Source organism: Apteryx mantelli, chromosome 18, assembly GCF_036417845.1.
Source record: "Apteryx mantelli isolate bAptMan1 chromosome 18, bAptMan1.hap1, whole genome shotgun sequence".
NCBI lineage: Eukaryota > Metazoa > Chordata > Aves > Apterygiformes > Apterygidae > Apteryx > Apteryx mantelli.
Genome location: NC_089995.1, coordinates 13,737,735 through 13,765,731, shown reverse-complemented (window position 1 = coordinate 13,765,731; position 27,997 = coordinate 13,737,735). Strand labels below are relative to the sequence as shown.

Genomic DNA, 27,997 nt, shown 5'->3' with positions numbered 1-27,997 from the left:
GGTAATCGCATATGCCGGAGGCCCCCAGGGACACAAGCGCGGAGCTCCGGCGCGGGCGGCCGCCGCCTCAGCGCGCCCCTCGGCTGCCTGGTTACGAGTCAGCCTCCCCGCTCGGGCTCCGCAGGCCGGGCGCCATCTTGGGCGGCCCGCCGGAGTCACCTGACCACCCCCCCCGCCCGCGCAGCCGCCGCAGCCCGCAGCTTTCCTCTCTCCGCGGAGAGGCCGCCGGTCGCCGCGGGGCGACTCGCTCCCCTGGCAGCGGGCGTCTGCGAGAGCGGCCGCGTTTCGCAGGCGCGGAGGCTGAGCCGGGGTCAGGCAGCGCCGGCGGCTCCTCCCTCCGCCCTCCCCCGCCCGTCCTCGCCCATGTCCATTCCAAGATGGCCGGTAAGTGGGGCTGGCCGGCGGCGGCGGCGGCGGGGCGCCGGGCTCGCTCGCCACAGCCGCCGCCGGGCTGCCGCCGCCCTCGCCGCAACCCTCCGAAACCAACCCCCCGGTGTCTCTCTTTTGTTTTTGTTTGTAGGGATCCCTTTGTATTTTGTGGATTTGCAGGATGACTTAGATGATTGTGAGTAACTGTTTTTATTTTCCTGTCTCCTCCTTAGGCCCTCCCTCGTTCTCCCACCCCGGGGTCCTTCCCTCGCCCTCTTTCCGTCTCCGCAGGTTTTTTATCCGGATTAGGGCGAGCGAGGGATTTGAGGCTGCCCGCACTGGTGGGCGAAGGCTTGCGGCGTGTGAAGGTTCACGAGTTAGAAGCGTTCACGCAGCCGCGTGCCCGCGCGAGCGCGGCCCCGAGTCGCGATGTGGCTGCCGATAAGCAGCTCGTTGCCGCGCTCCGGGTTGAGTTTCAGGGCTGCTCGCCTCAGGCTGGCGGGCGAGTCCCTCGGGGGCTCGGTAGCCGCCGCGGAGGCTGTGGCGGGCGGGGAGGGGAGGGCAGCGGAGGGGGGGAGGCGGCCGGGCCGGGCCTGGGCGGCGGCGGGGAGGCGCCGCCGGGGCCGAGGGGGCGCGGGACGCCCGCGGGGAGCGGCCGGCAGGGCGCCGCCTCTCCTCGGAGCGCCTGGTTTTCGCGACCTCGAACGGCTGCCGCGGAGTTGAGTTTTGTGTAAACAACACCTTAAACAATGGCCCGTGAGGAACCTCTAGGAAGGGAAGATGCGGCATTGTTTTAGAGGATTAACCCCTTCGTTGTTGTCTTCGGAAATTAGCCTCGTGGTAACCCAAGTGAAGGAGACTTCTGAACGCTTCAGAGGCTGGCGGAGGTATTGTTTATTTTGCCTTCCTTACGCCATCGCGGCGGTGGCCCAGGCCTGCAGCAGGACGCGGCTGCTTTGGGCATGTGCGCGCCTCGGAGGCGAGGAGCGAAACGAAGGTGTTTGCGCCCGGGTGGCTCCCGGCAGTCGGTGTCTCCGGGTCTGGTACGATGCCTCGGTGCTGGGCCGGGCTGGCAGCTCGCGCTCCAGCCGGTCTGCTTCAGCGCTTTGTAGCAGGATTAGGGCTGCGTGCGTATCGGACCGCTTGGTAAGAACCCTTACTTAAAATTAAGGAGACAAATCTTTGACCGCTAGCTATTTAAATTTGTGTTGTGGTTTCACTGGCACTTTGAATGCTGGATTGGCTTTCCTGTGTAGAAATGAAAACTGAGGCTTGGATTTGTTTCTGTGATTCTTACTGATTTGTTTGCCGTGCAAACATTATTGTTTAAAACAATTATTGTTGAAAACGTGTAACAGAAGGATGTTGAAGGAGGCAGTCTTGAGGAACAGCAGGAGAAACATGATATGCAAGGGACATCCTCCTTCACAAACAGGAAAATCATTCTGTGGAATTCTGTTAATTGCTGCTGTTAAATGTTGCTTTCTGTCTTTGAGGTTTCTGCATTTTATGGTAGCAGAAAAGCTTGTGTCATTTGCATTTTGGTTAAGTTTAGAAAAATCTTGGGGTTTTTTTAGATGAAAATGATGTATAAATGGCAAGATTAATTGTATACTAGACTTGTGGTAGTTCTTGGCTCATCTTGTGTTTGTATCTTTATGTGCATTGCAAAACGTCTTTAACAAATAGATGTCTTACACAGATTTATTTGTAACAGTTTGTGTCTTAAGGAGTAGATTTAAAAGAGCATTTTCCTTCCTAATCACAGTTACCTACTCGAAAGGCTAGAAATCTAAAAAGTTGTAATAGGAAGAACATGAAGGATAATACTTGAAATAAACGTATTTAGCGGGTATGGATTTGAAAACTTGATAACACTGTGTAAGAAGTTGCTTAAAAGAGAGGTACTTAAAGGTTATGGCTTGCTGCAGTAAATGAAACAAGTTCTTGTGAAGACCTCAAACACCAAAAAGTGCATTGCATGCATTGAATAGAGGTTTTAAATGAGGAGGAAGCTTGCTGATATATTTGAATGTGCTTATGTTGGATTTAAAGATGGTTTTGCAGAGGTCAACACATCTATCTCGCCTTTGAGTTCCTTTAATAGCAGAAAAGCTGCAATAGTTGCTGCTGCAGTACCTTACTTAGGTGTTGAAAATCTTTTTCTTCTGTGCCCTATTTTTTTTTTTTTAAAGCCTTCATAGTGCTAATGAATACTTAGCTATTTGAATTGATTGGGTCTTTCTAAATTCTTCCCTGCTGCCTTTCCCATTTTCCCTTCTGTAATAAAGAAATTAAGGATACCAGTCATTTGAGTTTTGTTTGCTGAGTGATTTAAGTACAAGCAGCAGCAATAAATGCAAACTTTCCCATAGCCCTCCTTTATGTGTCTTGGCCTTGAATTGGGAGTGATCATCATTAGAAGTCAAGACGGTAGTTTGTTCTCCATTTAGTGTTCAGCCTTTGGCCATTCTCTATTAAATGCTCAGTCTTTGGCTATTCTGTTGAGACCATCAGTATAGAATTTGTCTGGTAAGTTGATAAAAAGTTTTTATCCTTGTAGGCGAAATTAAAAATCTTCAGACAAAGCAAATCTTGTCTTGAATTTGAAGCAGTAATTAATAAATGTGTATTTTTTTGTGGGTCACTTAAAATTTGTGTATAAGAGTGAATCAGTTTCAGAGTGAGCATGTGCACAAAGGGAAGCATCTATTTTAAAGCACTATTAACATCTCATTTATGATTTAAAAATCAGAAGCCTTCATTATGTTCATTAATTTGACAGTGCACTTAAAATTATGGCCTTGAAAGTTGTCTTTTTTGTTACAGTAGCGTTCAGAAGCCCCATCTAGACTGAGATATTGTACTAATCCAAAGACTAGTCTATAAGAAAGAGTTTGTGATGCGTTTTAAGAAATTCTCAGTGAAATTAATCACTGGAACTACAGTCTACTTTCTGAACTAAATAAATTGGTGAAATAGCGTTATTTGCACTGGGGAAAGCATACTGTGTTGCAGTCAGTTTCACTGAACAAAGAGCCTGGAGGATTACTTTGAATTAGGGGAAAGCAATAATAAAAATCTATGTAAACTCTTGGAGTACAGTTAAAAGCCTGTTTTTGTAAGGCGATACAAATCCCCTTCATTCAGTAAAGAAAATATATTTTAAGACATGTTTTTCATCCTAAAAACAGTGTGAGAGAGAATGCCCTTGAGCTCATGAAATTTTGTGCTGTGAACTAGTATTTAATATTTTGGTTTGGAGAATTGGATAGCGATGAAGTGATACTAGCTAATGATGTTGAATTGCATAGTTAGTTAAATCCTGTGACACCGCAGGTGTTCCTTGTAGGCTCTAAGCAGCTTTTGAGTCTAGGTCAAGCTAAGGCATATTAAATTCAGATTCAGCTGTGGATGTTGTCACTGGTATTCTGGTATATAGATAGATAGATTTCAAATTTGTGTATTTGATATCATCAGAAGGAAAAACACTGAATGCTGGGTTTGCCTGTGGAAGAATATTAGATATGTTAAGAAGTCATTAGATACATTAAGATCATTATTTTTTCTGTAATTTATTTTCTAGTACGCGAGTGTGTTATGAATTTTGTAAATACCTTCTTATGAGAAGAAAAAAAAACTTTAAAGTTTCATGAGAGAAAAAATGGATTCTGCCATGACTTTTTCTAATCTATATGTACTGAGAGGGTTGAAAAAAATGTCAGGTATTTAACTCTCTTCATCCTGAGCATAATATAAGTAGTTTGTTCTGTTTTCCCTCTGGTCCTAGAAGCGCTGATGTATGCTTAGCTAATTTAAATGAATAATAGTACTACTCCAGGTAGTAAAATTAAGCATGGTTTTTTATGTTTACAAGATTGGTCCCAGCTGTCGTATTGTAGTCAAACTTAGAATTGAAGTTTATTTCAGTGTCACTTAAATTGGTAGGAATTCTCCTGAAATATTTGAAGAGGGACCAATAGTAAAATGAACTGATAGGTGCTTTCATTTTTAAACTGTTAATTCAGGAACAAATTGGCGCTAGATAAAGTTAGTAACAGGCATATTGATTTTTAAGCCATAATAAATCTTCCTTTATACAACAGGTAGCTAGCCTCAAGAATTAGATAGTGACAGTGTGTGGATTTTAAAATGTGTATTATTGTAATTGCATAGGCATAAGGATTGTCACAGTTTGTTTTTGGAGATTGAAAGAAATTGTTGCAACTTCAGAAGGGAAATCAGCCATCCTACATACGCTGAATAATTTCCTATGAGCTTTCATGATACAGTAATTCTCTTTTGAAGCAGGTAAATATTGGATGCTACCTCTTCAGGTATTACGCTTGGTGGGAAAGCTAGCCCTAGAACATGTGGGCATGTCAAACCCTGCTAGGTCTGTGTAATGTAAAGTATACATACTTGTGCAGATACAGGTTCTGAGCCTGTCAATACTTTAAAAACATGTAAAGAACAGCCGCTAGAAAGAGTAATGGCCAGTTGAATGGAAATAAGAATGTCAATAGAAGAAATACATAGTCTCTTTAAAAGGCCACAAATACCTAACATACATTTCTGATGATGTAGCTGTGAGTTCTTTTCTAGTATCTGTGCATACATTTGAAAATATGAACACTAGGTCTCATCCCAAAGCTTTCTTCTGACTGAATCCTGTTGAGCTAGTTGGAGCTTATTGTCTGAAAGAATTGCAGAATTCAGAATTGCTCTAGTCTGTTAATTCAGGCAGGTTCCTAGGAAACACTGTGCTTTCAAGGGACACCAATTTACTGCTCCCCTACCCCAAAGACCCAAGTATAGCACTTTGACTCAAGTATGTTCAAATAATTTCTTTCTGAGATTAGCTGCATTTCTGTTGAGAATGTTTTGGCCTGACTTTGTGTCTGATGCTAAAAACATGTTTCCTCAAACTTCAGCTCAGAATGTATATAATTTGCCCCAGTTGCTTTCACTTTCTTTTATATTGAGGACAGTGGAAGGATATATGTGCCTGTTCTAATAAATATTTCCTGCTGAAAGTAATGGATAATTCTTGTGAGCTTGAAAAACAAGGTGATCCTCCAAAGATCTGACCCATTTAAGGAAGATGGAAAGCAAAAACTGAGTGTTAAATACTTGGACAGCAAAGTTATATATGTGAAATCAGTTTTTTCTTCTGTAGGAAAAAAGCCAAGAGTTGATACCAGCATAGCTTAATGTTAATTGATTTATACATGAGATAAAGCACCGAATCAATCCAGTATACGAATGCAGTCTAGTCTTTCACTAAGACTGTCATTGGTAGTAGAGCGTGTTGTTTTTTTGTTTTTGTTTTTTGTTTTTTAATTAAAAGTGATTTATAATGGGTATTTGTTTTTTAATAAAAGTGATTCATAATGGGTATTAATGTGGTTCAGAACCAAAGTTCATTACGCCAGGTCTCAGCTAAGGGGTTCTTTAGGGAAGAGTGTTGATAATACAAAATTGATGATAAAGGAAACATGAGGATAGACTTGAAGTTTACTTATCCTGATTAAGGCACAGCCATTTAAATCCTGAAAAGATTGTTATATCGGAGACCTTGGAGTTACATATGCAAGTCACTTAACCTACTGGCAATTTCGGATTGCATTTTGGAATAATAAGGCAAGAAGACTTTAAAAGCAAACAAACAAAACCCCCAGCTTTTTAGTGATTGGGATGACAAGTATTGGGAATGACTATAATTTTTTTTATTAAACCAGAATACTTAATATAGCACTTTGAATATTAACAAATGTATATGTAAAGTGTGTCAGTGGGAGAGGCTGTTCCCATTCTTTCCACTTTATAAACAGGGGAAACTGGTGCTGTAAACGAAATTCATTCTGGTTTGCTTTTAAGTATTTAGCCAAAGCGCTTTTTTTTTTTTTTTTTTTTAATGAAGTATTATGCAACTTCCTCATCTCGAAGACAGGAGATCTCTGTCTAAAGGGGCATAACCTAGAGTTACCTACATTATGTTCTTGTAGTCTTAGTTTAAAATACAGTATATTAGGCTTGTCGTTCTGCTTTCAGTTCTTACCAGTTATGTTCTTCCTTTACTGATTTAAATACCTAATATCATGTCCTGCTAAGTCAGAAACTGGTTTATTTTATGTAGTGGTCTGTTCTTAAGACATATGGTGGCTTGCAAGAGACTTGTTGGGTATGAGAAGCCATACCAGCACAATTAGTATGATTGTAGTGGCTATATTATTTATGTGAACAGCGTTTGCATATTTCTAGGGGTATTTGGTGGGAAAGCTGTTGACCCAGAGGAGGAATAACAGCTACTTCAGTGCAACTATTTCTGTAGGTTTCTGCTTTCTGGATGTGTTCTTGTATTCATTGGTGAAATAAGAGAATGTGTGTGAAAGGTTCATGTTGTTACAGGCAGGTTATTTGACTGTCTCTATGTTTCTGTTTTTAAGGAAGGAGTATAAAAAATAATTTGGCCCATCAGCAAAGTTATCCTGTTCCCTTTTCTCTTCACCATCAGTCTTTTAAACGTTTCTGTCCATAACCTGTAATCAAGTGCATGTTACTGGATTAGATGCTTGTAAGCCTGGGTGGGCAAACTGCAACAGTTGGTATGGTAAAATTTTGTTAAAAATTTCAAGTTACAAATACAAAAAAGGTTTAGAAGACAGTAGGTTTGCAGGGAAGGCCTGTTTTTGATAGGTGTGCAGTAGAAAGCTTTGAAATATGTTCACAACAACTAAGGTGAAGTTGAGGTTTTTCTCAAAGCTTCAGATCTGATGTAGACGCATGGGACTCAGTAACTGCAGTAAGGAAAATGTGCCTTGGTAACTTTGAAACAGACCCAAGATTTTGCTGCTTTAAAGCAGTACAGTTTTGGATTTTCTGTCATTGTTAACATTTCTGTTCCTTTTAATAGGGACTGTTTTTCCTTCTGGATTTGTCTGTCAGCTCATAGCATGAAATTTTGTCAGCTGAGCCCATTTAACTTGTAGTATATGTGATTAGTCCACTCAAATTGCAAAGTAAAATGTGTTAAAAGTCAAGGATATTATGACAGTTGAGATGGATTACATTTCAAGGATTGAATTTACAGATGCATATGTAAGTGTTCTTGAGTTCACTAGGTGCAAATTAAGATTTCTGTAAGCAGTTCCTAGTGATGTACAGATAGATTTGCTTTGCAGAATAGATCTAAAAAGAAACGGTGTTACTGTGATAGTATATTTTGTGCTGTAACTTCTCTTGCTGACTCTGTTTTGTTTTTTTGTTTTTGTTGCTCTTTTTGTTTTTCAAGTTGGGTTTGAAGATTATGGACCAGACTGTGATAGCATGAGGATAACAGCATTCTTGGACATTCCTGGGCAGGATAATTTGACTCCATTGGCTCGTCTGGAAAAGTATGCCTTCAGTGATAACATATTTAACAGGTGAGGGTATAATAATTATATCCGATGGTAATCTAAAAAGACTGTGAATCTTATGATATTACTGTTTCTTGTTTTATTCTCCTAAATGTATGCCTAATATTATTTCTGCTTCAATAAATAACTATTACATAAAATTTCCCAAAAGACTAATTTTTGTTCTTGGTCATTTGAATAAGATCTCTGAACTCTGCTATCTTGATTTTGTTGGGATGTGGAGAAACTGTGTATCTAGTATGTCTGACTGTTCAGAGAAGAGATTGATCTTCCCTTAAGGTGGCTGTTTACATTTGATTAGTTTCTAGTCTCCTCCCATCTCTATGTTGTTAGCAGGCATTTAATATGTTATTCCTCCACAGGCAAATTATTGCTAGAGGTCTTTTGGATGTCTTTCGAGATTTCAGTAATAATGAGGAAGATTTCCTGACGGTAATGGAGATAGTGGTCAGGCTCTCTGAAGATGCAGGTTTGAAATTTTCTTAATTTTTGTAACTCATTTTACATGTAAGCTATGATATAGAAAGCAATGATTTTAGATTTTGAGAAGGCAAGGAATATTTACGAGTATTTAAGTTTTCAGATGTCTTATTTGAAAAACTCCTAGATGATGGAAGAACTAATTTCAGACTTTAACTTCATGTGACAGCTGGTTGCTCCAGACTACTGTAAAAATCACTGGAATGTGGAAATTCATTTACCTTGTTCTCCTTTGAAAATTCTCTCCCTTAACTTGTATCCAAGCACAGAAATCACTAATTAATGTGGTGATTTCTGTTGAATTCAGTAGGGACACCTGGCCTTTAACACCCTGGAAATCATTGATAACTTAAAAGATGGATGTTAAACTCTCATATCTGTAAGCCTTGAATAAATACCAGATGTAATAGGGGTAAAAATGTATTGTTTTTAATTCTGTTTGCACTTGCAACATGTATGTGCTGCACCATGCCTATATTCTGAGCAAATTAACGTGTTTTTTTAATGTATAACTCTGTATTTTAATTTCTTTGTGTCTGGGGGGGGGGTTTCTAAATATAACAACAGATCTTCAGGTTAACGCAGGGTTTTAATAACTTTTCCCAGTTTCACGTCCAATTATGTTTCTATATTTAATTGGATATTAGAAGGCTATATTCTTTCACTTCAGTATTTTGAATTGAAATTTGAACTGGCTAAATTTTAGAGCTTTGTTTTTTATGATGCTTATCTTTCTCCTCAATTTTTTGCTTTTTTTGTTTATCTTTTAAAAGTGTCTTTTGATTAATACTTCCCAACTGTTGATATGTTTAAAAATAACTTCAATGGAGGAAACATCTTTCAAGTTTTTTTTGTTCTAATTATATTATCAATAAGAACATAGTCTTTCATTAGCATCTTAAAGATGACTGGCTTCTGTTTTTGTTTTATATGTCCCAAAATTTTGGCTTTTGAAACCTTTCACCTTAGGACAGAAAGTAAATTCTTCTGACTTACAGGTCTTCTCTGAATTCTGACTATTGGTTAATTGGGATATCGATGCAAAATATTAAAAAAAATTTTGAGTACTTTTATACATCTAAAGACTACTGTGAATATTTATGTTAATTTACTGAGGATGAAAAACATTCATTACTTTCTCAGTTGTATTTGAATGATATATTATTTGTTATTTTTTCAGATAAAGGAAAATTGTTGAACAAACAGCAATATGTATTAGTGAAAACATGAGAACTTTTTCTTTTTATAAAGTATTTTGGCTCGTAGGTGTATAAATGCAAGTGTTTTTACTTGGTATAAGGAATAAACCAGGGCCAAAGTAATATTTTCAAGGAAATCATTTATATCTGAGTGTACATAAGATGTGCCTGGTATACTTAGTGCAAGTTGATTAACTGTGTATGCACACAGTTTTTCAGAACGGTTGTGCACTTTAAAACTTAATGTGCATGCACTCATAGTACTCGGATTTTCTAGCTAGCTGCTCTTATTTTATCTGATTCATTAGAGCACTGATCCCGAATCTCTGGACTGTGATGTTGTATATGAGGTTATTCTATTTTATTCAGCTTGCTTTGAAGAATAGGCAATCTCAGTGGTGATATTTCCTTACGTTTTGAATCTTTTCATTTTTCACTGTTGTGAAAGCATTTAAGTGAGAGAAAATGCTGTTTTTTTTAAGAGCGCATGATTGTAACTTTGAATTTACTGATGCAGTTCTGACTTTCTTTTTATTATTAGAACCAACTGTACGTACAGAGCTGATGGAACAAATACCTCCCATTGCCATTTTTCTGCAAGAAAGTCGACCAAAATTTCCAACAGCATTTTTTGAATATCTTATGCCCATAGTAGTGAGATACCTCACAGATGTTAACAATCAGGTAGGAAACACCAGACTACAGGGGTTGAATATTTGGAAATTTCACTGTGGCTCAATGAACTTGAGGCATGAGGAAGAAATAATAGGAAATTCCTTGTTAATTGATACCTGGCTTTTCTGTAGTGCTTTGTGTTTACTGATTTCAGCACACTTCACTAAGGAGGTCTGAATATCTTTTTTCTCATTTATTTTGGAGAGAATAGGAAACTCGAAAGACTTACCCAGCAGCATATCGGCACAGTCTGTTATAGGAACTATGCCTTAAGTCCAGGCTGTTATAGGAACTATGCCTTAAGTCCTGTCCTATACTTCAGCTTCTGGCTGTTCCTCTGAATTTGGTTAAAGGGCATCTAGCAATGATATGAAAGTGTAGTCTTTAGAAAAATTCAATATAAGGTATTACTAATACTTTCTTTTTTTTTTTTTAAACCCATACCTGTGTTTTTGATGAAAACATGTCTTTTGTGGTTCTCACATTATCGGTTAATTTTGTTTTTAGTGATGGACTTTTTTTTCTTTTTCACTGAAATTGATAGGTTAGAAAGGCAGGTCAAGAAGCACTGCTCATACTGCTAGAACAAGATCTCGTTGCTCAGAGTGACATTGAAAATAAGGTGTGTCCAATTCTGTTGGACCTCTCTGCTCCTGACAGTGATGATGAGTACAAGGTGGAAGCTGTGAATGTAAGTGAAGCTGGAAGAAAGCTTATATCTTCAAATTTTATTGCTTTTTAGGAAATATGTTTGCCTAGTTTATAAATTGGTCAGTGCAAGAGTCTGGAAAACTGAATTTTCTGTCAAATTTTTAATTCTTGTGCCATCCCTTGCTGATCTGTCATGTCACTAGTTATGAATGTCATTCTTTGGCTTATTTAGTGTCTCCATTAATGCTATTAACTAAGTCTGATTAAGGTCCTTTAGAGTATATTTATAATGACTTTGTATGATATTTTACTAAATGTGAGATAGAAAATAAAAATCTTACTTGCCTTCTTAGTCCTGAGAGTTTTACATTTGTCATTGAACTTAGAACTTTCTATACCATTACTGTCTCAGCTTGTTGTTGTATTCCTTCTCTGTTTATTAGTTGCTCTGTTGAGAATTCAGAAACTAGTGTGATACAGCTGAAGTTTGGAACCATAGCTTAGATGGCTTAAGCTGTTAAGTCTTGAATCTCTAAGATTCTTAGTAATTTGTAAGCATGAGTACCGTTGAAACAATGTGACTTTTTTTTCAATGAACTTGGTCAGGACGTGGAACATCACATTGAGAATTTACAAATAAGATCAGAATTTGTATCTTAATTGAATTAAAGAAGAAAGAAAGATTGTCCTGACTACTGTTGTATTAATGTCTTTTGACCAAATGTGGAGGTACTTCAGGAAACCTTTTTTAGCTGCTATACCTTTTGTACAGTGGAAAAATCCTGGGTTCTGTGTCACTGAAGTGCTTGATGAATCTTTTGAGCTTCTTGAATTATGTACAGTAATTGGGAACACAAAATGTTACTGTCTGCTTAAAACTATAAGGTTTAATGAGAGGCTTTTTTTTCTATAGTTGATTATGCACTTGCAATTATGTACTTGCAATGAGTATTAACAAGAACTACTGTTGCTTTTGATTTACAACAGTAATTAAGATGAGGTCCAAGAATAGTGTTGACATTAAATAAAAGCTTTTATTGCTTATTTTTATTTTTGTTCATTAACATATTTGAATTTTTAGTTTAACACAAATCTTTGATTTTTTTTATTTATTCTGTATTTTTAAAAATATCAGGTTTAAAGAGGCCATCTTTATATTTCAAGATGCTAGATTGTCAAAATCAGTGATGAAATACCTTTAACATGCATTATTTGTTGGCAGCCTTGTTTTAATTCTTGTTTAAGATTACGTTCCCCAGTAGTTTCTTCACATTTGTTCTTCCAGGTTTCACATTAATGTTGCAAAAATGTATGAATGATGACCACAATCTTAATTCTGAAGTGTCTTGGAAAAAATTCTCCCTGTTCACTTTCAAGAAATCAGTTGACCCCACAAAAAGTGCTGGTGTGTAATTACATTTCAGCACGGATATCTGACACTTGACCTGTAAAACAGTTTTACCAGCTAGATTTTCCTCTTCCCTGTCTGGGAGTTGAGTATTGCTTAGGCAGTTTTCCAGGGTGACATCTGAGCACCAGATGTCTTTTAGAAGTTTGACAATTTGCGGAAAGTGATTGAACAGTATCTTTCTTAGTTCTTATTTAATATTCTATTACGAAGGCAAATGTTTCTAGAAACAAAGCTTATTTTTATGGAGGTAGAAAGTTTCAATTATTTATTTTGGAAAAATAAAAATAGAAAGATGAGTACTGTTAATTTGACAACACTTGTGTAAGCATGTAACTCCTGGTGCTGCAGGCAGAACAGTTGAACAAAAAGGTGCGTGGGAGCTCCATCCTCTTTACAGTTGCAAATGTATAGGATTACAGTGAGTTATTCCATAAAGTAGCAGCTGAAAGGAAACATATAGTCCAAAGTATCTAATTTTTCACAATGGAAACATGGTTTGTGGTGATAGTTGAAGTTGACAGTTCCTCAAAATAAGGAGCTACATTAATGAGTGTGTTACTAACTTTCCTTAATTACATTGAGATGTTAATTTTTAAAACTTCTGAGAATGAAGCCTCTAAAGTGTGCATTAGCTAATATATGTAACTAGTTTGTCTGGCTTTCCCTTTTCTCTCCTGTTGTTTGGCAAACTCTTCTTGTATCATGTTGTCTGTTTAGATTGATCCTATAAGGAGCTGGGAATGTTCTTGTTTTTAAGCATCTGATCAGTCTTCTGAAAGCCAAAGTGTTTACTTACATGCCTAAGATATTTCTCATATACTTAGTTTGTGGTTTTGTATGCTGTCTAGTGCAGTAGAATTTTTGTTGTCTTTGTGCAAAAATACCAGTGTATGCCTCAATGCAAAACAACTTGAAAATGCATTTATTAATAAAAGTGGATTTATTGTCTTGTTTATCCAGTTAAATAATATGCAGAAATGTTATGTTCAGATACAGTGGCATAGAATGATAAATAAAATATGATTATACGAAAGCTACAGTTCTGCTTCACATGAATAAGTATGAAATCATGAATAATGTAAAAGCACTTATGTATTTTTGAGTAATGGTAGATGTTTTCTTGCTCTCTGAAGTAATATTTAGGAGGAATATCAGGCCATGCTTATAAGTTGTTTATTGCAGAAATATATATATTTTCTTCTACACATTCCCTTCTTGATTTCAGATAATCTGTAAAATGGCTTCTATGCTGAGCAGAACCACTGTTGAGCGCATGCTGCTTCCTCGTTTCTGTGAACTGTGCAGTGACGGGAAACTGTTTCAAGTCCGAAAGGTTGGCATGGTGTTTTCAACCTTGAAATAGTTAAAATGAATTTGTATGTTGCTGTTAAATTGTTTACCTGCATAATTTAATCGTTTTATTTAATGCATTGGCATAGTTATAGTTTCTTTAGTTCAGTAAAGAAATAAATAGTAGTCCTTGGTGAATGGCATTGTAGTAGTTAACCTTTTCTTTAAGCCACGTTTGTTTACCTCCTATAATTAAACAATTACCAATTCTCCACCTTCTTGTTTCAAAACCAGAAATTCAAATATACTAGATATTTCAGACATTCTCTTATTATTTATTTTTATTTTAAGCCTTGCATTACTGAAAGGAGAAATCTCAGAAGTATGAGATGTACTTCAAATCATGATTGAGAATGAAATTGCTAGCACAACAAGTCTTGGAATAGTTCAGTAGACTTAAGGGTCATGCAGAGCTTCAGCTTGGTCCTTAACGTAAGGCATGGTTATTGGAATTTGATCTGCATAATACCCTTCTTATTATAAGCATATAGAATTAATAGATATTAGCTAAATCATATATAAACACAGTCCTAGCTTAATTGTTTTCAGATTTTGGCAGTATCTCTTTACAAATGCTATAATCAGGGCAGAAGGGACATTCCTTCATATTGGAATGTACTGTAAATGGCACTCACTTGAAACCTTGATTAAACTTTGCCTCAGCAAAGTACTTAAGCCAGCCTCAGCCATAGCAAAGATACTTCTGTCAGTACACCTAAGTCCTGACCCTCATATCATGTTTTATTCTGCTTCATTTTTGACAGCTGCTGCTCAAAGTCATTTAAACATTCGAGTGGGCTTATTATTCCCTTTAATGATTACTGAAGTAGATGACTCTTCACAATGCAGAAGCCTATCCTACTATTGGTTTCAAAGGCATATGGCTTATGGAAGCCTGCTATAACAAATCTTTGTTCAGGATGAGGAGTTAATGTTACAGGATATAGCTACATGAGTGAAATTTGAATAGTCAAACATGTGCGATTGTTACATGAAATAAATAATGAATGGTGAAGTTGATTTAAAAACAACAACAACAAAAAACACTAATGCACTTGAAAGGGCCAGGATCTTATTCGTGACTTTTTTTTCTTTTTGTTAGATTTGTGCGGCTAATTTTGGTGACATTTGTAATGCAGTTGGGCAAGAAGCCACAGAGAGACTTCTGGTATGTAAAAATCAAAATCCACTTATGAGAGTTGTGTTTGACAGCTCAAAAGGTTTAATTATGAGGGTTCTGTTATTGTCTTCTCTGGAAATCCATCAGTGTGCATATGGTTTTTTTTGAAAAGGATTTGGCAAAGGCTTTGGTTGCAAATATGCAACAAGACTGATTGAACCGAAATAGGTGTTTTTTTTCCTGCAGAATACTTCCCCCCATCTCCCCCCCCCCCCCCCGTGTAGTTGACAACCCATATGTAAATTTTAAAATTACTGACTCTTTCTCTGAACTAGGTGATCAGTCAATTTAGAATCTCAGAAAAATAGGCCATTAATAATTCTTCCTATTCGTTCCAAGTACGTACAATTATACATAAAATCCTAGTGAAATGAGTGGGAGACAAATTTATTTTCTTCAAATTTCTTCAATTAATATATATTTATCTGTCCCTGTTTCTCCCATTTTTCACACATTTTTTTTTCTATCTTGACCTCTTATTGTCTCCAGTTTCCAAACAAATACCTCGATATAAAGTTGCTGCAGTATCTCTTTAATTAGTCTTGGTTTTGCTTATTTTTGGCAGATTCCAAAGTTCTTTGAACTTTGTTCGGATAGCGTTTGGGGCATGAGGAAAGCTTGTGCTGAATGCTTTATGGCAGTGTCTTATACCACATCCCCAGAAGTTCGCAGAAGCAAACTATCCCCACTCTTTATCAGTCTTATTAGTGACACTTGCAGATGGGTAAGTAACTTGCTCCATAACTGATGCATCTTCCCAGACAAATCATACACAAGTAATGAGCAAGTCAAAAGCATGTTGCGAATGTTTTCTGAGCTGAATTTGCTTGGACAAGACTCTACTAAGATCAATTATCTTATTTTCCCCACTCTCTTTTGTTACTTAAAATGTAAAATTTTGTTGTTAGTTGTTAAATTCCTATCTGAGCCTGACGTTTCTAAAACATTACATCTAAAAGCTCCTCTGAGAGTAGGTTGCATGTGTTAAAGATACCACTTGAAGTATGAAGTGATGTCCTTCAAATCTTTTAACTTCTTTAAATTTCTTTACTGATTTGTAGATTTACACTTAATAGCCTGACATCCTTGCTTAGGTGTCACTTATTTGGTATTAAATGAAGCTGTTCTAGTTAGAAATAATTTGGAACCAAATTTTATCTTTCAGTATTAGCTCTATGGTAGTTCCATGAATCCTGAATGTTATGCCTTCATACTTTTTCAGGTTCGTCAGGCTGCTTTTCAGTCCCTTGGCCCATTCATTTCTACCTTTGCAAACCCTTCAAGTGCTGGTCTGTACATTCGAGAAGATGGTACATTGAGTATCCGACCATCACCACAAGATGTGACTTCCAATTCCTGTCAAGCAAACAACAATATAAATTTTATGTCCTCCAGTACAAATGTTGCATCTTCCAGGTAAATCATAGGAAAGATAGGAGGTAGGGGAAAGGAAAAGAAAGAGGATAATTATTTTAGTTGCTGTTCAGGACTAAAAACCTTAAAAGTATGGCTCCAGGAAAGGTATAAAGAGTGAGGTTGCATATGTGTCTGCTTGAGTGTAGCCACATTATTGAAATTTAATTGACTTTTTGATGCCCTCACAGGAGGGCAAAGGGAAAAGTGGTGAAATAAAATGTAGTGCTAAAACAGCATCTGTCTTTCTGCAGAGCAAATAAGCTTCTGTAGTTGTTGCTGTCTTGTAAAGTATTTTCACTGAAAAGTACTGATCTAAGTTGCTTTAGATTTTATTTGGATAACTGTGTGTGTCTGTTATCAGTTCAGAACAACCAATGGAAATCAAACGAGAGTCATGGACTGAGGAGACTTCAGCTGAAGTTAATACAGTGCTGTCAGTTAAGAATCTAAATAAAGACACATGGGAAGCAAGTTCAGATTGTTGTACCAATCCTGCAGAAGACCTGACTAGATTGTCTCAGGGTGACAGTGTTGCTGCTGGTGTCACAGAGGTCATTAAGGACAGCAATTTTCCAGGAATGAACTCGAGGCTACAGTCTGCTGAGGATGTATTTAATACTTTCTTGTACTGGCGCCCTCCTCTGCCTGATATAAGCCAGGATCTGGAGTTGCTTCAGTTCAAGTCTGAGAAGCACAAAGACAGCTGCTCTGTGCAGTGTAATAACTGTGTTGCCAGTAGCGAAATAAAAAAAGTTCTGGAAAGCTTGCAGGAACACATAGATGATCCGGATGTTCAAGGTGAGACTCTGTAACAGTAAAACAATGTTTCCTCCAAGCAGGTTTTCTCACAACCTTTACAAAACCTTTGACTGTTCTAATTGTCCTGGTATTCATAAGGTGATGAGACCTCCTTGGGTAATAAATTATTTTGCTTCAGGCTCAGCTATAGAAAGTTATGCCTTCTTCCCAACACCTAAACTATCTCTAGAACAGGTGGAGAAGTGTTCCTAGCTTCTGCTGGGATAAGAAATAGGATTGGATCCAACTGCAAAAGGGAAATCAATTGTTTGGCAGCTTTCTGGAAATTGCTGAAAGCAGCTTTGATTTTTTTTCAGTACGGTAATTTTAAATACTGTGGGTTTTAGGGACAGAATTAGCTATTAATTAGCCAAACTCATCTAATATTTGTTTGAGTGAGAATAGCTGTAATTCCAAGTCACCTTTCTTTAGCCTCTTCATACAGGCCGGTTGATGAACCCATTGAAGTGATGATAGTCTGATAGTGGATTGCTTATATATTTCCTGGGCCAAATCCCTCCTGACAGGTTTGTCATCTGTAGTCAACTTGATTTCTTATTTCACTAAATTCCTTGAGTACTAGTGAGCAAACAGTTTTCATGTGCCTGTTCATTCATCCATTATCTGCATGCCGAGTTGTATCTCCAGGATCTGGAGTCTCATTTGGACTCCTTGCAGCGCTACGAGCAGTGAGCTTACTGGCAGTGTGGCATATGTACTTGGCTACCCATCACCATTTTGGTAAGATACCAGAAAAAAAATTTCTTCATGTGCAAGAGAAAGGATCAGAAGGAAAGGCAGATTTAAATGATGGAAGAGGTAAAAACTTAAATTAAAAAAAAAAAAAGTGAGACAGTAAGTGGAAACTGAAGTGAGTAAAGGCAAAAAAGGCAGTGTAACTGAGTTTCAGAAAGAAAAGGGAGAGAGTAAAGGCAAGTGACAGGGGAAGAAGCACAATAACATTAAGTGGAACTGAGGCAAATGGAGATGTTAGCTTGACAGCTATACAGTTAGAAAATGAGTGGTTTGGAGATGCACAGGAGAAAACACTGAAGTTCCCAATTTTTCTGATGACTTTAGCCAAACAATCTTTCTTCCTTACTCAGAATGGAGATGGATGTGGATATTCATTTCTGTTTCCCTCCTGCTCTAGCTGCTAAAACACTCATAAATGTGCCTATAATTCATTCTTCTGCCTTTCCAAAGTTGTCCTTTCCCCTCATTTCCAATACACTGTAGTATTTTTCACCTTTAAAGTATGCTTTGGTATTTCATCTTGAGACTGTAGTTGCTGTAGGCATGTGCACAAGCATTCTGAACTCTTAGTAACTTTTCGTTCCTAGCAGCCCATCAAAATGTTGCATAGCATACAAATGCAGTTTGTCCTGACTTCACTGGTGACGTAGTGGTAAACCTGACCTTTTCTTTCTTTTTTTTTTTTTTTAATCTACTTCAGCAAAACAGTTTGGAGGAGGTTTGACTAATTCCCTCCTTGGGGCAGAGTTTTTTCAGAACTGTTTTAAATACCCATTGAGGCCCTTTCTAGGCAGCTGAACCAATTCAAGAATATCACAAAAGAGTTTGTATCAAAACGTTTGATAAGTGTGAAGAATGGGATGTGAGCCAGCATCCTGCGGTATTTCTTTGTAGGGGATTGTCGGAAATAACTGTCAGTGGTGAAAATTGGTAGTATGTTTTGCTGAAAATGTTAATACATGCAGATCATTGCTCCTAACTTATGTGAAAGTTTTATGGAAGAGTACCAGTGCTTTCCTTTCTAATGGCAAATGCTTCCTAATTTACTGTTTCTGTGCAGCTTAGATAGGGCTTCTTTTTATCCTTTCATCTTAAGTAATTGCAAGCTTAATGCTTTTAAGTGCAGGAAGGAAACTAAATATCTCCTTTTGTTTTATACAGCTCAGGTCCAAGTGTTGTCTGCTGCTCTCAGAGCTGCTCAGTTTGATTCCGTCAGTGAGTATGAGACCAAAAAAATAGAGAGCAGGGGTAAGCTTCAGAATGAAACAACTGTTTCGGATGAAGCAACTATTTCAGATGCTACCTGCAGCCAGGTGGAAGAAGACGCTCTTTTGTCCCATGCATCCCAGGATGACATCAGTGAGCAGTCTGCCACCAGTATACTGAAAAGCGCAGTAAGTATGCGTTGTGCTTCATGACTGAAATGAATTCTTACCAGCTGAAGTAGTGTATATGTTCGTGTACTCCCTGCCATAACTGACCCACTTCTGAACTAAAGCTTCTGAACACTGCTACGTCATAACTATCATATGCTACCAGTTTAAAAAAAAAAAAATCAAAGCTATTGAGGGCTATTATTTCTGTTTGCACACAGATAATTTAAGAATTAAAGTTTTGTAATAGCCTTGTAGGGTTTTCAGATGAAATAAATTGAGTACAATCTCACCTCTTCCTGTAAACACATCTAAAATTGGTCTTTTATCTCCAGATAAGAGGTTGAATCAGTGGTGACACCTACACACTTCCTTGTTACTATTTTGTGATTATAAAGTACGGATAGAAGTTAAAAGAAATGTTTGCACAGTATTTAATGCTGCTGGAGCTAATAGGGAATCGTAAAGAAAACTGCTTCTTTTCTACAAACAAGAGAGCCATACGTAAAGTAAAACCTGTATAAGCAAAAATGTATAATGCTGAGTGGTCTTTTGAACCTCATATGGTTTTGGACTTTAAAATCTCTCGCTTTTCTCTAAGCTTTTTTGTTAATATTCAGATATGAATAATTTGATAGTCTTGGAGTTTCCATCAGTATGTTCCAAAATAAGTAAAGCTTCTGTTATGGTATTGACTTCTTTGGAGCAACTGCTCAGCTGCCTTGTTTAATATTAATTATTTAAATTTATGCTAAGAATAAAAACTCTTTGAGTGCAATAAAAGTAGGCATCCAAAATCTGAATGGATGTTGGGTTTACTGCATTAAATTAGATTGCTTTTTTTAAATATAAAGCTAATTACCATTAGCCTTTTTGCCAATACGGTCATATTGTATTTGTCTCAGTGTGAAGCTGTTTTGTCTTTTTGTACTTGCATAAAGGCACTGAACAAGGCTTTGCCTGTAAAGGGCCGTTCTGTATCTGAATTGCATTGTTTTGTAGTATGATGCTTTGAAATATCCTCAATGGTGATAAGTCTAATTCATTTCATTAGCTAGTACGTCCTTTTACAGGACTCGGAGGAACAACACAGAGGAACCAGTGTGTTTTTAAAGAAAGAGCAAGAAAATAATCCACCATTTGAAGATGACAAGTCAAAATTACAGGTGATTAAAGCAGCATATAACCCCTTTAGTGGGGTACTAGGTACAGTTCCTCTACTGTTTAGTACAGTAATAACTTCTGCAATTGATCAGTTGCAGAGTGTGAAGCAATGCTCTGGGTGAAGAGAACCCTATTTTTAATTGGAAAAGCTAGGAAAAATTCTGTTTTTAGTAAGCAAGCCTACCTACTGCCTTCGGTGCTCTAGGTACAGAAGCACCGGCAATCTGTGCAACAGAGGTAGGAGATGACTGTGCTGTTTTCTTACTGGATATGTTGTTCATCTTCAATGAACATGAAATTTTGATTTGTTGCAATGTGTTGATAAAGTAATATTTACTGCTTGTTGACTGCTCTATCCTAATGGGAGGACAAATAACTGAAGGAGTTGCGTACAGTAGTTTGTAAAGCTAGCCCACAAAACGTGGCGTTTGGCTACTGTTTTCTATTTTGCTGCCAGGTGGTTGGCAGCAAGAGATTACTGTAGCACAACAGATGTCTTTCCTTTCTGATCCTAAATTAACCTAAAGGAAAAAAAATGTTGTTGATCTACTGTCTCTATCTACAGGATATTATACCTCAACCTTTATTAGACCAATACTTGTCAATGACTGACCCTGCTCGAGCCCAGACTGTTGATACTGAAATAGCCAAACACTGTGCGTATAGTCTTCCTGGGGTGGCCTTAACACTGGGCAGGCAGAACTGGCACTGTCTGAAAGATACATATGAGACGTTGGCCTCAGATGTACAGGTGAAACAACTTCTTTCTCAAATGATAAATCACAACTTGAATAGCTTTTTTTTGTTGAGTTTGCTGCACTGAAATGATAAATAATAGCAAATACTTGCTAGTTTGTAATAAAGGATAAAATGTACACTTAAAATATAAAATTCAAGACTTAAATCAAAATTCGTAAATACAATGTTTCTACTGCTGTGTAATTAGCCCTGTTTCTTCTGCGCTCTCAATCCCTCAAGGAGGTGTAGTTCAGAAGCTTCTTTATTTTAGTTACGATGCCTAATCTAGTTCCCCTCTTAAACTGTTTGCAGTGGAAGGTTCGTCGGACACTAGCTTTCTCCATACATGAACTGGCTGTTATTCTGGGTGATCAGTTAACAGCTGCTGATCTGGTGCCAATTTTCAATGGATTCTTGAAAGATCTGGATGAAGTGCGCATTGGTGTCCTTAAACATCTCTATGACTTTCTAAAGGTAGGAAAACGTAATTTAATTTTTCATGATCATATAATAAAGTCAGGAAAAAAACATCAGGAGAATTTTTTTAATGAAATATGCAGGTATCAGTATCCAATTACAAATGCTTAGTTTTGTGAGGCACTGCTACTCTGTGTATGTGTATTCCCTTTTTAAGGTCCTTCTCTTCTGTCTCATATCCCATGAAAATATCAAAACTAAAACCCCTTTGTAAATACTCTTAAGTGTTGTAGAAGAATTAGTATTTTGTGCAGTCAAGCTAGCAAGTTGGCCATGTGGAATTTATGTTTGGGGTAGGAGAAGAGAGAACACATCTTTGAACTGCTGCATAATAGTATAAAACTTTAATTTTTCAATGCTCAGTCTTATGCTCAAAAATGGGGCTCTGACAAATATCCTTGCAGAAGCGATCATGTATGTACTTTTTTAGATGTCAGTCTTCTGCGTGCAGGTACTCCGCTGGTGTGCGCAATCTTTAGTATCTTGTAAATGATCACTTGCCTTCAGGTAGGAAAATGCAAATTGGTGTGAATAGAAGAATACACTAGAGAACTGAGTTTTGAATTTTATCAGTTTTATGCTAGTAATGATTTTTCCTTCAGCTACTTCATGCGGACAAAAGGCGAGAGTATCTATACCAACTTCAAGAATTTGTGGTGACTGATAACAGCAGGAACTGGCGGTTTCGTTACGAGCTGGCAGAGTAAGTGAGCTTGTAAACTTTTGATTTTGATCCATGTTACTAACTTGGAGATAGCTAATTGTGCCCAGAATTTAGCACACCATAACTTTGAGTTAAAAGATGACAGCCATTCTTTATTAAGGAACTGAACTTAAAGGCCATCTGACTGCTTTTTTGCAAGTTGTGTTTAGATCTGCTGGCTTACATGTAGCTTATAAAATACAAGAATCTGATAGATACTGAGGTGATGCTTTAGGTTTTATTCAGTTCTGGCCATCTGTGAAATCGGTAAAATGCATGCATGAAGTCATTTATCTAATAAGTGCATAATAGAAAAGCCATTTTTTGTGTGGGGGGTGGGGGGTTTGATGGGACTATTGAAGGTTTACTCTCCTTTTATATAACAGACTAAATCTGAGATGCAGCAATGTTGTATAGAAGTTTCCTGACATCTAGTGGAGAGCTGGGTATAACTTCGTAGGGTTTGTTTGCGTGTGGCTGCCGGTAACCTGCCAGCGTTGGTATGGCTAGAATGAGTTCTGTGCGATTTTCCATGATTAAATCGTTTTCTGAAATGTAGATCTCTACACTGAAGTAATTTTTTATTATTATTTTTACTTTACAAGAATGTTCAGAGTATTGGCCTGAAATTGCAAAGAAAATTCTCATTGTACTTTGTAGTTTTTGTTATTATTTGGGGTAATTTTGATGCCTTTTTATATCTACAGTTTGAGTAAAGGTTTATACCTTACACTACTTGATGGATTAAAATATGTGCCTCTTTACATGGGTGCACCTTTGAAAGTAATTAGAACAAGCTATTCAAGTGCTATGTAATAACCATGATAGTCTTCAAAACTCTAAATAAACCTTCCCTACATCTTGCAGAATGGTATAATCAGAGCAGGTTAGTGTTGCACTTCCCAGAGCTAATCCCTTTCTTTGTGTTTCAGGCAGCTGATCCTGATATTAGAACTCTACAATCCCAATGATGTATATGACTACTTAAGACACATTGCACTAACTCTCTGCTCTGATAAAGTGTCGGAAGTTCGGTGGATCTCCTTCAAACTGGTAGGGAATCTGGTTTGGTTGCTGGCGGAAGCTGAGGAAAATGATTCTTGTGAGGAATCTGTCCGTGTAGCCTAAGAAGCTAGTGTCTGGCTCTAGTCAGAAGTTACTAGCCTTTGTGAACTTTCTCTGCTCTTTCAGACAAGTATTGTGAAGACAGATGTGTTTTCATAAACGTGGTTAAAAATGGGGGGGAAAAGTGAAACAAAAACTTTAAATTCAGTGAAAGCCAGACAACTCAAAATATTTTTTTTAAAGTCTTTCTCTGCTGGTTGTATCTGAATGACAAATTTATTTTTAACTGAATGGAAATGAGAAAATGGATGATTTAGGAGAACTTCCTCTGGTTCTTTAAAAAAAAAAAAAAAAAAAAAAAGTCTTTCCTTGCAGTTGGTTCGGTTTGTTATGAACTTGATAACACCGTCTCCCATAGGTGTTCTGAATGAGCGGCAAGTTGTCAGTGTTTTTTTTTTTTTTCTCCTCCTTTTTTTCTTAATCTTTGTGGCAACACACAAAAACCCATTACTTTAATGGTTGTTTTAATTTCTTTTAGTGATTTTGTTCCATTTGCACAAACAGATTTTTAAAGACAGTTTCTTCCTATCCCAACTTATGCTTTCTCTGCAGAAAGCTTTTCTACAGTGTAAGCACAGAAATTTATTGAAGTCTGCAAGTACAGCTGGTTATATTGAATATACTCTTTTTAATGTTCCTCTGTAAGAGTCAAATAAAATTAGATCTTTCTAACTGCTGATGCTACAATTTAAATCTCACCTCTGATTTCCTTCCCCTCCCCTCCTCCCTTACTTTGCCCCACAGGTTGTAGCAATACTACAGAAGTTCTATGCAAACAATGCAAATGCACTGGGATTAAATTTCATTAATGAACTTGTAGTGCGGTTCCGTCACTGTTCCAAGTGGGTTGGAAGACAAGCTTTTGCCTTCATTTGTCAGGTTGGAATGCTCTCTTCTGTGCTTCTATGTATGTTTATTTTGGAGCCAGTATGAAGCTTTTCAGCAATGTAGGCAAAACTGAAATTTGTACCCCAGAGATTTTTGTTGTTGTTCTTGGGTTGATAAAAGGCAGTAGCAGATTTGGTCTGGTCTCAGCAGCAGCATATGGCTATCCAAGTTCGAAGCTGTGGTTCCTGTTTTGGGCTATGCCTTCTGCTGGAACAGCTGATTCTTGTCCTTTCTGGCATCCTAGCAGCATAGTCAAGAATTGATGAGTCCTAAGCTGAGATGCATTTTGTAACACCTCCTTTGACATGACAGGATAAGGGTTCACAAGATCTCTTTGTACTACCAGTGGCTGTCAGATGCTGAGAACTGTTTACCTCTTTATTTCCACCTCCAAAAAACAAAAAGGCTTGCTCCAGTGAAGATGAAGAGCAAGGGGAGGGGAGCTGAATGTTGGAAGGCAGAGGGATGGTGACAGAAAAGAGAGCAGTGTTTCCTAGAATATAGTTTAAAAATAATTGTCTGTCCTTGCTGGATCATCTTCAGATGAATTTTGGAATGGGAAGACACATGTTCATAGCAGTATTTCAACTTCATAAAGGTTATATTTATTTCACCAACATAGAGTATATTTTTTCATAATTAAACGTTGACTTTTTTATGGATAGGCCAAATTAAGGCCATGAAAAGAGTGGCAAATAGTGTATTTGTAACGTAAATCTTGCTTTCTCATGTTCTGCATTTATCCTGTAGGCAGTAGTACAAGAAGAATGTATGCCTGTTGATCAGTTTGTTGAACACTTACTCCCCAGTCTTTTAAGTCTTGCTTCAGATCCTGTGCCAAATGTAAGGGTTCTGCTCGCCAAGGCTCTAAGGCAGACGTTGTTGGAGAAAGGTGCGGTTATTAATTTCCTTTGAAAGAATTAATGTCTCATGAATTCTGTCCTTCCTCTGCCAGTGCAGTTCTTTACAAATTGGCTCACTCAGCTGGTAAAAGGACTTTTGGCTTTATTTATACTGAAAACAAATTGTACCCTATAATCTGGGATACTGCATTTAAATTCAGATTTAGGAATGTATAAAATGGAATATTTCTTTAATTATGAAACCTGCAGTGACTTTTCTTTCTTAGAATAATTGTTCATCATATCACTAAACCTGAGACTGACATTATCAATAATTTGACAAATGTAATATTTTATCCACTAGAGGGCAGCTGCATACTTGTTTATAACGGGAAGTAATAAATGTTGCTGCTTATGGTGGTTTGTTTTTTTAGTCTCTATGATGTCTATAGCAAATACATTTTTCTTAAGAAATTTTAAACATCGTGTTAGATTCTTTTGATATATTCTGAACCTTTATACTAATACAGTACTTTTCTGTGTGGTTGTTCAAATGAAGTGTTCTACCCTTTTCTGAAATGTTTTACGTTATTGTCTTAGTCTTAAACTAACAGCTCTACTAGTAAAGAATGTAATTTTGCATGCTGTTGCAGCTTGCTGTACTATGGCTCCTTAAAAAAAAATCAAAAAATAAAACCCGGGCGATCATTTGTTATACAAAGGGAGATGCACAAGAACTTCTTCTCCTATCCTTTTTCAGAGTGAAGTATGCAGAGTGTTCTGTAAAAACATTGTACAATAGCAGCTTCCTGAGCTTGCTTGCTCTTACTAGTATGTTTTCATGTAGGGCCTCGGCAAAAAGAATCTCTTTTAGAAATACCTAAGTATTTTCCCAATAAGACTGGGGGTGGGAATCTAAGTAAAAGTAATTGAGTAAGAAGCATGTTTCTTTTTCTCTCTGTCAGCTTCCCTAGCTTGCTGTAGTTTCTCTAAGGAGTCTCTGAATTGGATGTGCTACCCCAGATGATTTTGGCAGCTTCTGTATTCCTGCACTGTATTTATCCTATAGTTTAAGAAAAAGTTTCACTGATTCTTTTGGTTTTGATTAAAATTGTCTTTTCTCCCCTTATTCTAGCTTATTTTAAAAGTGTTGGCAATCCTCATCTAGAAGCTGCAGAAGAGACGGTTCTAGCTTTGCAATCCGACAGAGACCAAGATGTGTCTTTTTTTGCCACCATAAAACTAAAGCAGAATAACATGGACAATACTTCGATTGAAAAACAAAACTGATGTGTTCTATAAACCGTGAACATCGAAATGGTTATTTGCCTCATGTTCGCACTTAGTATGAATAACATGGACAAATAAGAACCTTTTGTCATCTACTTGAGCTGGAAACAACCTGTTCAAAAATGCAGTGATCTTCATTTGATGACCACTTTTCATCTACAGCTGTGCATGATATGCATTAGCAGTTACTTTTTTTGTCCTTGTAAATGTGGGTGATAACTCTGATGTCAGCCCGCAGTTCTGTATTGTATATAATTTCTTATACGTATTCAGTGTTTCAATGTAATCAGAGTTCATATTCCATAATTAAAAAAGACAATTCCAGTAGTAGAGCAGTCTGCTATAAGCTTGGAATGGTTTCTTAAATTTATAACCTTGATAGCAGGTTAAAGTAAGAATATTCCTTCCTCATTTTTATTGTAGCTTTTGTATTGTTTAAAGTATTGCATTTTATTTTAACTAAAAAAAGTGTATATATGTGAATAGCTCTTAAATTTTAACAAAAAATGATGAAGAATTTAATCCCTTATCAGTGAAAAAGCTCAGAAATCATTTCATTTTATACAGTGGTTAATTTGTTGAAATTAAGGCATGGTTCATTTTTCCTTAATGTGATGTTTTTTAAAGCACAGAGAGCTCAACATTCTTTGTATATTGTGACTTTTCTATTACTTTGTTATTTCTAAACTATAGTCTTACAGGTGTGAACACTGTTTTTGTTACTGCAAGAGCTTATAGTTGCATATAGACTGTTCATTTCCCAAACTGAGAATTACTCTTTCTACCCTAGTGAAGTTCACTTCAATTAAGGGATTCAGAGTTCCTGGAATACGTGATATATCTTCAGAAGAATATTACAGAATTTTACAGAGTACTTAAGTTTTGTACATGTCTTTCAAGCACACCTGATTTGGAAAAAACAGCTTTTAACTGGTCCAGTGTTCAAATCCCTGAGAACCTGCTATTTTATTCCTAAGTAAGAGGTAAGGGGATTTTATTTGGGATCTCTAAATTCTGGAATGCTCCAAATGGCAAATGTACATTTGTGTGTGTATGTGTATATACATACATATAAATATATACGTGTATATATTTTATATATATATATACACACACATATACACACGAATATTTGCCATTTATGTTAGGTTAACAAAATTCTCTTAATAAAATCTGCTAGCTTTTAACTATTTTTCAAAACTATAAAGCTGATACTTTTTGGTGGATCCTATCCTCTGTTGTGTCCCAAATCTGCAGCTAATGTAGGGCCTGTCCAAAAATGAATGCTTAATTACTAAAGAATGATCTCATGTAATAATAACAAATACTTTCTTTGTGTGAACACAATAATTTATCATAACTAGACCAGTGGGAATATTTCTTTCTCCTTATTTCATTACTATACTAATTAAGTAGTTCAACTAGGTGAAAGTTGTTTTTTTTTTTTTTTTTTTTACAGAAACTAGAAACTACTTTTTTTTTTTTTTTTTTAAACTGGATTGTCTGCAATACAGCTAGTAGGTTCCTCAGCTGGGCTACGTATTTTTTTGGAGGGTTCAGTTTTGTATAAGTCTGTCTAACTAGTTTTGTATTATAGTGTACAGAATTTGTAATAAATTGTTTTCTTGCAAGATCATAAAATGCTTTCAGAAGTTATAGTCAAATATACCATTGCTATCACTGCTGTTACA

At 37.1% G+C, this 27,997-nt stretch overlaps 1 protein-coding gene across 4 annotated transcripts; it reads left to right on the top strand.

The window, feature by feature from the left end:
* Positions 1–2: 2 nt before the first annotated feature.
* Positions 3–27,758, top strand: LOC106492813 (serine/threonine-protein phosphatase 4 regulatory subunit 1-like). Of its 4 annotated transcripts, XM_067307678.1 has the most exons (20): positions 3–384; positions 521–565; positions 7,664–7,796; positions 8,153–8,259; positions 10,011–10,153; positions 10,689–10,835; positions 13,432–13,539; positions 14,659–14,724; positions 15,302–15,460; positions 15,959–16,152; positions 16,514–16,950; positions 18,868–19,100; positions 20,153–20,245; positions 20,809–20,994; positions 21,294–21,455; positions 22,061–22,161; positions 23,094–23,214; positions 24,031–24,165; positions 24,925–25,066; positions 26,152–27,758. In XM_067307678.1, exons 1-20 carry the CDS (start codon positions 12–14, stop codon positions 26,304–26,306), a joined length of 3,240 nt encoding a protein of 1,079 aa, XP_067163779.1. In that variant the 5' UTR covers positions 3–11; the 3' UTR covers positions 26,307–27,758. The 4 variants fall into 4 exon arrangements, with proteins under 4 accessions (XP_067163779.1, XP_067163780.1, XP_067163781.1 ...); XM_067307679.1 differs by lacking the exon at positions 521–565; XM_067307680.1 differs by lacking the exon at positions 24,031–24,165.
* The last annotated feature ends 239 nt before the right edge of the window (positions 27,759–27,997 follow it).

What these genes read in the sequence shown, in the direction of transcription:
- LOC106492813 (XM_067307678.1), top strand. Translation starts at nt 12, where the DNA reads ATGCCGGAGGCCCCCAGGGACACAAGCGCGGAGCTCCGGCGCGGGCGG. An exon ending in GCAGGATGACTTAGATGATT is followed by an intron (nt 566 to 7,663) that starts GTGAGTAACTGT and finishes TTGTTTTTCAAG; the next exon opens with TTGGGTTTGAAGATTATGGA. An exon ending in TTTCGTTACGAGCTGGCAGA is followed by an intron (nt 22,162 to 23,093) that starts GTAAGTGAGCTT and finishes TTTGTGTTTCAG; the next exon opens with GCAGCTGATCCTGATATTAG.